Raw genomic sequence first — 14,166 nt, 5'->3', positions numbered from 1 at the left:
ACTGGCCTTCTTAAGCTCCTGGATGGAGGGAATGTTTTACGGCATCTCCCTTCCAGCCTGCAAGTCTTCAGATCTGAGAGAGACAGACTTATAATGCTTCCCTGGGTCAAACTGAATGTTTAATTAAGGTCAGAAGTTTAAAAATGTATACAAGTGAGGGAGAATAAGTGGAAAGTAAATCTTTCCCGTGATACTAACTCACACAGTACAGGCCTGGCATTATTCAATTTATGACTTCAAGGCTGTCTCCCTTGGGGTGAGAAGAGGCTATGCTAGACATACATACTTCTTGGGTGCCTTTCACTCACTGAGGTTAAAAGGAAAGCCCCATAATGCTTGAGCCCAAGGAGCTTTTGTCCTTTAGTGATCAGGAAGTACCTATGTGCATGCCTGCTAAGTTGCTTCAGTCGTGTCCAACTCTATGTGACCCTATGGACTGCAGCCCAGCAGGCTCCTCTGTCCATGGGATTCTCCAGGCAAGAATACTGGAGTGGGCTGCCACGCCCTCCTCCAGAGGATCTTCCCGACACAGGGACTGAACCTGCTTCTCCTGCACTGCAGGTGGATTCTTTACCCACTGAGCCACCTGGGAATCCCCCCGGGAATATCTATTACTCAGCAAACTCACATCAGAATACCATTTCCACATAAGGTATCTCCAGGGTACAGAAGGTTTACTCAATTTGTGGAGACCTCAGCAAACTTTAAAATGTAGAGGTAAGGCCCAGGTTTGTTGCATTTAATTCTAGGAACTCTGTGTACCCACATAATTATGTGGGGTCTAATTGTGTTGTCTCCAAAAATGCCTTGAAGTCCTAGCCTCCAGTACCTCAGGACATGACTTTATTTGGAATTAGGATGTAATCAATTTAAGATAAGTTCATTAGGGTGAACTCCAATCCACAATGACTGGAGTTCTTATAAAAAGGAGAGATTCAGACGCAGAGACAGACAGAGGGAAGATGATGTGAAGAGAAATAGGGAGAATGTCATGAGAAGTAATGGAAAAATTAGAGCTATCCTGCCACAAACCAAGGCCCAGCTGGGGCCACCAGCATCCAGAAAAGGCAAGGAAGAATCTTCCCCTATAGGATTCAGGGGGCGCATAGTCCTGCAGACACCTTGACATCAGGCTTCTAGCCTCTAAAACTGTGAGAGACAATGAGTTTCTGTGGTTCTACGCCACCTAGTTTGTGGTACTGTTATGTGAGCCCTAGGAAACTAATACGACTCATCACAGTCATTCACAGTTCTGTGAATACAGTAAGTCCACTACATATGAACAAGTTCTGTTCCGAGAGGGTATCTGTAAGGCCAACAAAGTTAGCCTAGGTACCCAACTATCACAATTGGCTATACAGCACTGTACCGTAATAGTGTACTTTTCACATACATAATACATAAAAAAAAAAAACCCACAAAAAATAAAGAAACCATTTTTAAGAACATTATCTTGAAAAGTACAGTAGTAAGCTGATACATAGAGGCTGGCATTGAGTGAACAGGCAAGAAGAGTTACTGAGTGGAGGAGGGAGTGGAGGTGGGAGATGGTAGAGCTGACGGACTGCCAAGGAGATGGAGGGCAAGCTGCACTTTCACGCATGCCTGATGTTGGCGGAATGCACGTTCACATCTCTGAAAGCTCACTACTTGAAGATTCATGTGTAGGGGGCTTACTGTACCAGGAAGCTACCTCAGACTCATTCCCTTAGGCATCCAGTTAATGCCAGTAATTATTATTGTCTATCACCCCACACACATCTTTTTGAGCTAAGTGCCAGGCACCGTGCTAACCACTTTACATATCTTTTCCTCATTTTATAGACAAATAAACTGAAAAACCTCAGTGAGATTAGGTAATCAGCTCAAGGGCACATAGTTAATAAAATGATGCAACTAGGATTTGAGTCCAGCTCCAACTTTATCTGCATTTTTTCAAAGTTAGTATTCTTAATTTATACTCGCGTTCTCTATCTAGCTTACTTAGAGATTGGTGGCATCAAAGTTTTTGGCAAACAAATTCCTACTTCTTACTATGTCCTCCTTCACAATGTGTCCGGTTTAGGCCAGTTTTAGAAAGTAGCAATTTTATATTTTGCCCCCAAAGCCTATTTTTAGCAAGTTTCTTTTAACTTTAAGAGTTATCCAAAGTATTGCAGTATGGGTTATAGTTTTTAAGTCGGAAGTACATGGAACAGCTAAAATCTGAGATGAGAAGCTCCTCTAACTTTTTAAAAATAGATGGATTTTTTTGAACACATGTCAATCACGAACTGAATTCACCTGGCTTTACAGCATCTTACACCCCAGTAGCTTTGTTGGTGTAAGATATCAAGCCATTTCTCTTCTAGGATCTGTAGGAAAAGAAGAGCTCCTACGGAAGAGGAAGGTGGAAAATTTAACACTGATTATCTGCTGTGGTTTATACACCTTCACGTAACTAATTCCTTTAATTTTCACTAAACCTGCAAGACAGATACTATACCTTTCTTTCCCCCCACCTGCTCCACCCCACATATGAAGAAACTTAGGCCCACTGAAATTAATAGATCTGCTCAATCACACACTCATCAAAGACCAAAGTTCAAACACAGATGTGGGAGTCAGGATACCTGGCTCTAGTTTTCACCTGCCAATAATGTGCCCATTTAGTGCTTTGACAGCTGGGTCAGGTCAGTAGAAACAGTACTGAGACCTTTTTCCCAGCCAGCAGTGCTGTTTCACTCTGGAAAGACTACCTGAGAAATAGCAGAGGTAAGTGATCAGCTCTTCTTTAAAGCCATCTCTTCTGCTTCAAAAGTTCAGTGTACACAGGCCACCTTGGACCTTAAATTTACACTGATTAAAAAGTTGTGTGAAAACCATTATTTTCAATTCAATTCTTAGACATATATTAATTCATTAAGTAGCTATGGGAATTACACACAAAAGCTATAAATATCATGAAACCATATTAAAGGTGGGTTGAAAAAATTACTTAAATTTTTTGTATTTCATGTACCCTTCTCTGGAAACTATGCAAGATAATTATAAAGTGTGGCCTTTGGTAGGGTATCGCTGATCTGTGCAAGAATGTTTTCACTCTTCAAAGAGCAAAAGTGGCTAATTATCTTGGGGTGAGTATAGTCCTCACTTTATCATATTATTATTTTATCTCTTCCTGGCGGCTCAGTTGGTAAAGAATCTGTCTGCAGTGCGGGAGGCCTGGGTTCAATCCCTGGGTTGGGAAGATCCCCTGGAGAACTGCATGGCAACCCACTCCAGCATTCTTGCCTGGAGAATCCCCATGGACAGAGGAACCTGGCAGGCTATAGTCCATGGGGTCGCAAGAGTCAGACACGACTGAGTGACTAAGCACATATTCTCTCTGTTGCATATAAAAAGCAAGGTATAGTGACTTACCAAATTGAGTTCTATAAAAGGTGAGTGCTTATTCCTTGTAACTATCAGAAAGAAGTCATGGAAAGAAAAGACACAGCTAGCCTGGAAGAGCCTGTCTAGTGTGGGTTAGACCTTCAAAAGGAATTCATTAGCATAGAAAATACCAGCCTAAAATACGACCTAAATAGCAATATCAAGATGTAAGAAGCATTCTAATCAATGTCTGCATGAGAAGTTTACAATAAAGGTTATAAATAAAAAGTGAATGGTCAGTGAGAAAAGTACCACATTTTCTTTAGAAATTTATTGTTTTATACAGTTCTTAATAAAGCTGTCTCCTTTACTCATTACTTTTATTTAATGTCAGTTGTTTTTAATAAAAAAGTCTTAATAGCAGTGGAAATGAGCCTTTATCAATGTAGTGGGCCAGAGCAGATACTATCAGGCAAAGCATACTCCTTCACAAATTGGCTCAGAAGTTAAAAATCCACCGACCACCTAGTTGCTTCCTTGATTTTACAACCGGAAAAAGTATTTAAGGGCAGAGAAAAGAGGATGACCTGGCTGAGCTTCTTAAATACAAACCTAGTTACAACATCCCAAACAAATGTCACTCTGAGATTTTCATATGTGAAGTTGCATAATTTTATAGCCCATGCAAGGATCTTTCCACAACTCTATAAAGAACAAATGGTCTCCCCAAGTTGCTCCTCTGATATTAAATTTTAATTGGGAAAAATAAGGCTATTTAATAATAACTTGTATTTGTTTAGCACTTAGTTTTTTTTTCCATATACTTTGACACACATCACTGTACTGGATGGTCTTACCACCCTGCAAGTTACACTGAGCAGACACAAGCATTTCTATCTTACAGTTGCATTGTAGCAAGATGAAGTGGCTTCCTGGAGATCACAGGGCTTACTGCTGAAGGAGTTAGACCAGAATCAAGACCCTCTGATTCCCACCTAGGAAGCCTCTCTTTAAGTATCTAGGCTGATCTCTGAAACAGGCAGCTAGCAGGGTCAGGGTTATCAAGATTATGTAATATAGTCAGTGGCTTTCAAAATTCAGCTTGCAGCTTCTGAAATCTACTTAGTAGGTTATGACTAGCATTTTTTAATGAAATATAGACTAAAGAAAATATCAGAGGGCAAGAAGCTATATCACTATATTAGAAATATCTGTATTTTCATGTTATTGCAGCATTGTTCACAATAGTTCATCAATGGATGAATGGAGATCCATATACATGTGTATGTAAGTATATATAATATGGAATATTGTAACATATACAATATGTACATAGTAATGTGAAATCCTATTCAGCCTTTAGAAAGAAGGACACCTGAAACTAATACAACACTGTAAATCAACTATAGGCCAACAAAACTTATTTTTTAAAAAAGAAGGTAATTCTTCCATTTGCAACAACATGAATGAATATGGAGAGCATTGTGCTGAGATAAGCCAGACAGAGAAACACAAATACTGCATGCTATCGTTTATATGTGGAATTTGAATAAAAAAGTTAAACTAGAACAGTGATTGCCAAGGGGAGAGGCTGGTAAAAGGCTATAAACTTTTAGTGATAAGGTGAATAAAGTCTTAACGATCCAATGGATAACATAGTGACTATAGTTAATAATACAGTGTTGTCGACTGAAATATGCTAAAAGAGTGGAACTTAAGTGTTCTCACCAAAAAAGGAAAGAAAGGTAAATATGATAGGTGATGAATATGTTAATTAACAACTATGGGACTTCTTTCACAGTGTATAAATCTATAGATCGTCATATAGTACATTTTAAATATATTATAAGCTTATTTGTCAATTAGACTTTAATAATTGACCTGGAGAAGGGCATGGCAATCCACTCCAGTATTCTTGCCTGGAGAATCCTGTGGATGTATAATAATAATCTTATCTGTCAGTCATACTTTAATAAAGGTAAAAAAAATCAATAGTACAACTTGAAAAAAGAAAACATCAGAGGGCACTGAACATAGCAAGAGTGAGCATTATTTTGTGAAACATTTGTTTCAAATAGATATACGTGTGGCTATGTATGGTGCCTGTGTGCTTCGTCAGTTCAGTCGTGTCTGACTCTTGGCGACCCCGTGGTATGCAGCAGCCCAGGTTCCCTGTCCTCCACCATCTCTTGGAGTTTGCTTAAACTCATGTCCATTGAGTCACTGACATACTGAGTCACAAAATAAACTTATTTTATTTAAGTTTATACTCAAGTATAATAGAAACTAGTACTTCTTTCAGAGGGTCAGAGGGAAAGAGAAAACAGGGGAGCACTGATGCCGCTGGCGCTGGCCAGGTGTCTCTGCTGTTCTGACGGCAGCCCCCTGATGGACCGGGGGTGTGTGTCTGCTGGGAGGTGGGTGTGGGATGAGAACAGAGGAGCATTCCTGCAGTGGGCGAGAGGTTAAAAGACTAGATCATCTTGAAGCCAGAGCCTGTGCTTTGTTCTTTTTTGCGTTCTTAGTGCCTAGTCCCAGCAGCACTAACTGGCGCAGGAAACCCTCAATGAATATTTGTTGAATGAATGCATGGAAATGAGTGAGGTTTACAGATTTTTAAAGACTCCTCTTAAAAACTCAATTAGGCTTGGAAATGAATTCAGGCAGTCCTACATTTATGAAAAGCTTGTTTCCAAAACCTTAATTTGCAAATTGGTTTTTGGAACTTCAAACATTATTATACATGGCAGTTGGGATCTTGGGCCAGCCCACAACCACCTTTTAAAACCCAGGATATATCTGAAGCTAGTACTGAGAACTGAAACTGCATTTCTATGGTGGGGGGGGTGGGGAGCATCCTCACTGGTCCAGTTGGGAATGCCAGAGGCAAATTAGCCTCCAGATGGTAGAGGAACACCTCCCCAGCCCCCATTCCTCTGGCTTCAGCTAGCCTGGCCTCTGCAAAGCCATTTTGGGGGAACTGGGGAGGGGGTGTGAGAAGCAGTAGGAAGTGAGCGCTCATGTCAAGGATGGAAATAGGTTAAAGATAAGGAGAGGGAAAGAGAAGTGAGCAATGCAAATTGCTTCAACCAGGAGGGAAAGAAAGGCCTATGGCCACCAGGCACCCAGTCAATGTGCTTGTGGCCAGGTGGCTAGGAAGACACATGCAGAAAGTCGAGACCGTTTCCATAAAGATTTGGTATAGTCACCATTCCAGCAGAAATTCAGCAATATTGTTTATAGAGTGCCCCATACTGGCAAAGCACAACTGCCCGTTTCTCTGCCATTCTTTCTAATTTTTTATCCACTAACAGAAAGTGGTAATTTTACCCTTAACCAGATAAGAGGTCCAGTGATGTCAATCATTTAAAGCCAAACTTTGAACTCCAAAGTGAACAAAAATGGCCGGTTTGGTATACACATCAACAGTCACAAAATGTACATGCCCTTTACTTGGTAAGAGAGAAGGCGCCTGAGTGTTCCTCTCTCAGACTGTTGACTTTTTCCTTGAAGACAGTTGTAACAAACGGGGTTTCCTGATACTCTTGGCTACTGTGAATAGTGAGTGGGTACACTTATTTCCCTGTCATTTTTTTTTGCTTAGTTTCTTCAGAAAACTGTGGCATGAACTAAAAAATTTCCTATGTTTCTTTGGTATCATGGTTTAAAAATTGATATACCCCTCTATATTTGTTACAAAATGTGGCAAAAGCATGGCTATTTATAGGAAACCCCATATCTTGACTCAAGAAGATTTCACCCAAGCTTTGGGAAAATGAGAAAGTAAGTGGTGAAAATATTAGACCTCGAGTGACAGAATCTCTCAATAATCGTACCAGGAACAAATTAAACAGCACCTTGAAAAGTACAGAGAACTGAAAAACCATTCACAACTGCCCCTGAGAATAACATGACCCTGGGTAGGTCTTGGCATTTAGGAATCTTAATGTACCTCCTAAAAGAAATACTTCCAATCTTGCTCCGTAGGTGATGAAACAGATAAATTATCTGATGCAAATGCAAAGGAATTTAGAAATCATTTTGTTGGGCATCTGTTTTGGCGTTTAACCTAAAACTTCTTCCAAAGCAGAAGGTCCATAAGCTCTGGTGTGTTCAAATGACTCCAATGAAAAGTGTGAACTTACATGAACTGAGTTTGATTTATCCAATAATGGGAAAGTTAAAGAATATTTTTTTGACCACTGGCACCATGCTGGAAGCTGAAGGTCTAAAGAGTCAAAATAGTTCCTACCCTCAAGTGAATTACCATTTATTGCAAGAGGACAGGCATGCTCACCACTATCTTTAGTTTAAAGCTAATAATAGAAGGATGGACAGCAAAGGTTAGTGGTGCGGAGACAAAAGAGGAGCGGAGAAAGCCTTGTGGAGAGAGGCAGCATTTGATGAGGCCTGAAGGACAGGAATGGAGTCAGGAGCACGTGAGATCGAGCCGCTCATCCCTACTGTACTCTCCAATCACACCTCGCCTCTCCATTGCCTCTACCTCCCACCACACTCCCTGTCTCTTCCCTATCCCACCTTGCCCTACCCACTCCAAAACTTCCTTGGAATCCTTGGTCTCCACAGAACACTTCAGAAGCCCCAATCTTGTTCAGTTCCTCCATTTCAGAGGGGAAACTGAGGCTTATAGAGTGTTCTCCACATAAGGTATAGGGTGAGCCAAGGAACGGAGGTGGCTTTTATGTGATGACTTTGGGGACCAGTGAGTAATCTGATTCGGCCAGAGCAGGGGGCCGGTCAGAATGGGAAGGGATACAAAAGGCAGATCGTGGAGAACTTTGAATGCCATGTGGAGGACAGTGAGCTCTATCTTCAAGGGTAAGGGGTGGGAGGGCCGGAGGGGACACGGTCAGAAAGCGGACAAAGACTGAAGCTGGAACCAGAAAGGAGGCAATTAGAATTGTTCAGGTGTGTGTGTGGGGGTGGGGGGCAGTAACTGCTGAAATTCAGGAAATGACAGATGAGTAGATAAGAGTGACAGAGATATGGAGAAAGTAAACTGATAGAAGCATGGGCATGATAAAGCGAGAAGAGTCAGTCCCAGGAATTCACACTGACACACACACACCCTAGATTGGGCTCTTTGCCTTGCATTCCAGGCTCTGTTGTTGACCAGCTGTGAATACTGGGCCAGCCCTTTACCCCATGTGCCTCAGTTTCCTCACTGGAAATTGAGCCATTGAACACAACTGGGGGGTTTCTCAAATTCCATGGACACCTAGGATTCCAAGGAAGTTTTGGTGGAGTGGGTAGAGTGGGGTGGGGTAGAGAAGGATGGGGAGTGGGGGGGATGAGCAATGGGGACTGCAGCAGTGAAGAGAAGCTCTAGATCCAAAACCACCCATTTGATCAGAACATCTCCTTTACGTAACAGAATTCCTTGTAACAGCAACTTTGCTAAGAAAAACAACCCCCCCCCCACAACCAGTCTGATAGCCATACAGATAACCTCTGACACCCCTTTTTGCTCTCACACTTGAGTGATCACACGCAAAGAAACTGGTTATCCAAGAAATCTGCCAGTGCAGTGGACGTGGGTCTCGTTTTTAGGACCCCGTTGAGTTCCTGTTTATTTGATGAACTGTTACACAAATGCTGGAGCGACTGGAACAACAATTGTCATGCTGAATCGATGCCAAAACTTTCAAAAATGGGACAGATTTACTGAAAGGCCATCTGGTGTTCTTACTCTTGTGCGGTACCTTTTCCCAAGACCCAGAGAGTTTTCCAAACCTCATAAACGCCAGCGTGAAAAGGGCCCTTGCCTGCAAGTACAAAGACACTGGCTTCCCGCTATTGACTGCTGTCTGGCTTTGGGTGAGAGGAGTTGCCCCTTGGGGTTCCAGTTTCTCAGTCTATAGGAAAGAGTTTCAGCAAACAGCCCTAGGGGCCCCTCCAGCTTGAACATTCTAAGATTCCAGGATCCTAAACTTTGGAGCCTGTTATCTGAACAGTTCTCTGATCGATAGCATGTGCTCTGGGTCTTGTTCTGTCACGGTCAGATGGCCAGTGTATTAAGGGCTTTGGGCTGTTGACTCTACGGATTGGGCAATGTGTGCTTTAGCCCAAAGTCTCTGAGCCCTGCAGATGGATCATTCCGAGCAGAGGGCTCAGGTCTAAATTAACAGCAGATCTTTAGAAACCCGATGCTTTGTGGATCGGTATTTGGAATAAGAAAACTGAGTGCCTAGGTATCAACCCCCCGCAAATGGTCTAGGAACCACCCCAAAAAATGGAACCGAGGAAAACCAATCAGAACCACCACCAAGTTGAGACCAAAAAAGTTCCATACGGGTCTGAAACTTACACACTCACTGCCTTCCTTTGCCTGCTGGCTTCTCCTCTCTCCTCCCACTCCCACAATTAAAAAGCATTTTAAAAACAGCAATTCCTTTATAAGAAAGAAGAAGAAACCCCCGAAGAGGTGAAGCAAGCACTCACTGGGAGAGCGCGGCCAGGCTGCGTCTTCCCTGAGATCCGGATCCCGCGAGCATGTCTGCAGCTGGAAGGGCGGCGGGCGGGCGCAGAGGTGCTGAGACCCTCCGGCGGTCAGGGCGTGGACCCGGCCCGCGGAAGTGCCATGTTATCTGGGCTGAAATGCACTGTACGGGATGCTCCCGGGTTCTCCCTTTGTGTTAACACTTTGGTCTGTCCCTGTGACGAAAGTCTGGGCTTGTCCTTTGCCAAATCTACTCCTCCCCACCCTTTCCCTCCGCACAGGATCATCAGAGAGCTGATTGTTATTTTTTACTGTAATCTCTCTAATAGAAGCTCATCATGTTTGGACGTAGGTTGTAAAGGGCCCAGATTGCTTCGTGATTTCCACAATGTTTATGACTGGACAGCGGGGCCCAGGATCCCCAGTAGCTTTCATGATGAAGACTTTATATGACCAATTACAAAGAATCCTTCCAAGGTAGAAAACTAGTTAAAGAAAAAGACACTGATTGATCCATGTGCCCAGGCTTTTGGAAAACAGTCAACCCTAGGATCGCTCACATACACAATCCAATGCTAAAGAAATCAACGGAAATCAGCCCACCAAAAAGTTCATCCGGGTGCAGTTCTCAGGACCTCCTTCTGAGCTCTGTTCTCAATTAGAACTGGTGTAGGTGGCTTCCAAAGCAAACAATTCCCACTGAGAAATCAAATCTGAGAAACCTCTATTATCCCTTTTATTCAGGGGAAGATGCATGATATAAAAATGCATACAAAGGCAAAGGGAAGAGAGCCAGTGGATCGGAGATATGCTGGGTTATACAGGGCATTTGGTGAAGTGAAGGCAACAGCCCGAGGAAGGAACATGTTGCAACAGCAGGCCTCGTCTGCCCCCGTGGCACTTGGTGTGATGATCTCATCAGCCAGGCCAGGCAAGGGAGCCTGGTCAGCAACAGCTTGGAAAGCAGCCAGATTCCAGCCCCTGTGGAGGGGGTGGTGTTGATTCTATCTGGAGATGACACTCCGTGTAGGCCTGAGTTGTGAATGTGTTTCTTCATCTCTAACAAGCAATGAACAGATTGCTGCTGGGGCACCAAGATACTGATGGTTCTGGCTTTCTGTTAAATCAGTTGAACTACACAGATCTCCACAATGTAGGGTTAAGATGATTCTTTTGGTATGCTGCTGCTGCTAAGTCACTTCAGTCGTGTCCGAACCTGTGCGACCCCATAGACGGCGCCCACAGGCTCCCCTGTCCCTGGGATCCTCCAGGCAAGAATACTGGAGTGGGTTGCCATTTATATAGCAGGAGAAACAATCCCCTTCACACATTGATTCACATCCTTCACATGATTAAAAAAAAAATCTTTGAGATCTATGGCTTCATGTTGCAAGCATGGATGAAAAGCACTGAGCATTTCAAAAGTTCACCCCAAGTCACGGAGAGGAACCAAAGCAGGTTCTCTTGTGCTCAACTTAAAGAAGTTTAATTTAGTTAGATTAAATCTTCTCTTCACTTTCACTAACTAGAAAATGTTGGTTGTGTTTCTGCTTAAGTCCTATGCTTTTCTCAAAGTCATAGTTTATAGAGTAATAGAGTTTAATGAATTTCAAAGTTAATTATCTCCATATACTATGATGAATGGGCTTCCCTGGTGGCTGAGATAGTAAAGAATCTGCCTGCAATGCAGGAGTCCTGGATTAGATCCCTGGGTAGGGAAGATCCTCTGGAGAAGGGAACGGTAACCCATTCCAGTATTCTTGCCTGGAGAATTCCTTGGACACAGGAGACTGGGTGGCTGCAGTCCATGGAGTCGCAAAGACTCCGACACTACTGAGCAACTAACACACACACACATTATGAATATACACCTTTAAACATCCCTTTGATTATGTGTATTATCTATCATTCAATGTATATAGACTACTTAAAGTGCACAAGACACTCATAAAATTAGAGATTACACAAGAGGCTTTAATAAAATACTGACTTGGTTTGAGTTTATTGCTCCAAAGCTGTGATAGATACATGTATTGAGACATTTTGCCATTCCTCTTTCTACCACATTTTTCCCATTTAATTTTTTTCCTCTAAAATTCAGTGATTTGCTGTGGCAGGCAGAATAATGTTTCTCCCAAAGACATCCAATGTCCTAATGCCCAGAACTTGTGAATATGTTACCTTACACGGCAAAAGGGATTTTCCAGATGTGATTAAGTTAAAGGCATTGAGGTGGAGAGATTATCCTGGATTATCCAGATGTGCTCACTCTTAGTCACAAAAGGTCTAAAATGAGATAAGCCTCTCCCGCTGAGGTCACGAGGAGATGTGGCTATAGTGGCCAGAGAGATGACCTTGCTGGCACTGAAGATAGAAGCATGGGGCCAGGAATCCAGGAATGTGGCGGCTTCTAGAAACTGGAAAGGCAGGGAAATGGATTTACCCCTAGAGCCTCCAGAAAGGAATGCAGCCCTATCTATCTATCCCTTGAGGTTAGCCTGGAGAGAACTGTGTTGGACTCTGTACCTCTAGAACAATAGATAGTAAGTTTATACTGGTACTGTTTTAAGCCACCGCCATTGCGGTTCTTTGTTACAGCAGTGATAGAAAACCAATACATTTGCTTATGGGACTCAGTCGACCTTGGGAATACATTTCACCTCCTGATTTCCTGTTTCCCACTCCCACTCCAATTCTGAGGTGGCAAGTATAATTTTGGCATCATCAGAATAAACTCATAAAATCGACTAGCCTGGAAAAAATTCAGTGGTTCTTCCAGGCTAGACTTTTTTCTACACACACACACACACACACACACACGCACGCACACACGCACACACGCACATGCACACACACATAGAGGAGAGAAAGAATTTAGTAATTTTCCACTAACATGCTGACATTCATGCACTGAAAATACGCTAATGGCCAGCTATATAAAACATATCCACCGAGTTATTTCCCTAGTTGTACAGATAGAAAGAGAGAAATCATGCATTCTTGTAGCTGGCCCCTGGTAATTAATGGAATGTGTTTGGGAAGTAGCTGTCTGTCTTCAGTTTGTAAAACTAATGGATGTCATAACTCCTGCTACCTAATAGGGTACTAACATGACAACAGCAAAGAGAGGAATGGATCTGGGGCTCAGTCAGACTCCAGTGTGGAAGAGGGAGAGCGCAGAGGACAATGAGAGGGAGACTGGATGCATTTGAGAGGCAGGAAGATGAGAGAATCACAAGATGAGAGTGGGGCTGGAGTAGGCAGTTGCTTCCAGGTAGCCCTCTGAGGTCCAGCTGCCAGGGGCTGGAGAGGCGAGGTGAGAGGAATCAGGAAGAACACACCAGAAGGTCATTTGTGAACAGCGTCTGTTTCTGCAGAGACCACCACGCACATGTGCTTTCACTGTGTAGCACAGACTCAGGTACTCAGAGTCCAACTGCCAGAACTGGTGTCTCTGAGAACCGAAGTAATGATCCTTCATTGGAACTATGAGCAGCTGGGCCAGTCATCCTTTAGTAAGAGAGAAGGTGTCATACATGTGACGTTTCTGGCCTCTTACTAGTGGGAATGAAAATCTGGGTCACTCTTGAATTACTGATCAGTTCAGTTCAGTCACCCAGTTGTGTCCAACTCTTTGCAACCCCATGGACTGCAGCACGCCAGGCTTCCCTGTCCTTCATCAACTCCCGGAGCTTGCTCAAACTCATGTCCATCGAGTCAGTGATGCCATCCAACCATCTCATCCTCTGTTGTCCCCTTCCCCTCGGGCCTTCAATCTTTTCCAGCATCAAGGAAATGACTGATAGCACCCTCCATTTCTGGACAGTTTGTTTTATTTTTCGTCAAAGAGATTCTGGGCTGGGAAGGTTTGAAGGAGGTCAGTGCTATAGAAAGAAATAAGCTCCCACCACAGGGTGGTCCTTTATTAATAAAATATGATTAAAAAATAACTTTACTTCATGGAGGTAGGAGCTCCATGATCTGTTCCAGATTTTATGGTCTGCAATGGTTGTTTAAGAACAGCTTCTACCTTAGATCAATTCCCTAGGGAAAAGAGAGGTATGTGGGAAGTAACCCATGTACTATCCTAATGCACTCAAGACAGACAGACAGACACACACACACACACCTCCTACAGAAACAACTTAAAGTCAAAGGAAATCTAAACACATGAGAGGCAACCAGTCAAGTAATTTAAAGAGGATGTTTTTAAAAGTTCTTGAAGAAAATTTTTCTTATAAAGAAAAGTTCACAGACACTACACTCTTAGAATGAGGCAAAAGATCTTGCCTAGACAGCCGCTCACCAGGAACAGGAGTGAAGGGGTTAACGACATCTTTCCTCCTTTCCTG

The 14,166-nt window shown here is 42.9% G+C and overlaps 1 protein-coding gene across 23 annotated transcripts in view; it reads right to left on the bottom strand.

The window, feature by feature from the left end:
• CALD1 (caldesmon 1) overlaps nt 1–14,166 on the bottom strand; it is a 235,953-nt gene that overhangs the window by 67,963 nt on the left and 153,824 nt on the right. For 2 of the 23 annotated variants that reach the window (XM_069588424.1, XM_069588437.1), the window contains exon 1: nt 9,817–10,142. The exons of the other annotated variants lie outside the window; for them this stretch is intronic. In XM_069588424.1, coding sequence (XP_069444525.1) covers nt 9,817–9,869 — 53 coding nt within the window. In that variant the 5' untranslated portion in view covers nt 9,870–10,142. Of the gene's footprint in view, nt 1–9,816; nt 10,143–14,166 lie in introns of those variants that run through there. 23 annotated transcript variants of the gene reach the window in all.

The sequence above is a fragment of the Ovis canadensis genome, chromosome 4 (genome assembly GCF_042477335.2).
Source record: "Ovis canadensis isolate MfBH-ARS-UI-01 breed Bighorn chromosome 4, ARS-UI_OviCan_v2, whole genome shotgun sequence".
Lineage (NCBI taxonomy): Eukaryota > Metazoa > Chordata > Mammalia > Artiodactyla > Bovidae > Ovis > Ovis canadensis.
This window is presented reverse-complemented; position numbering and strand designations above follow the sequence as displayed.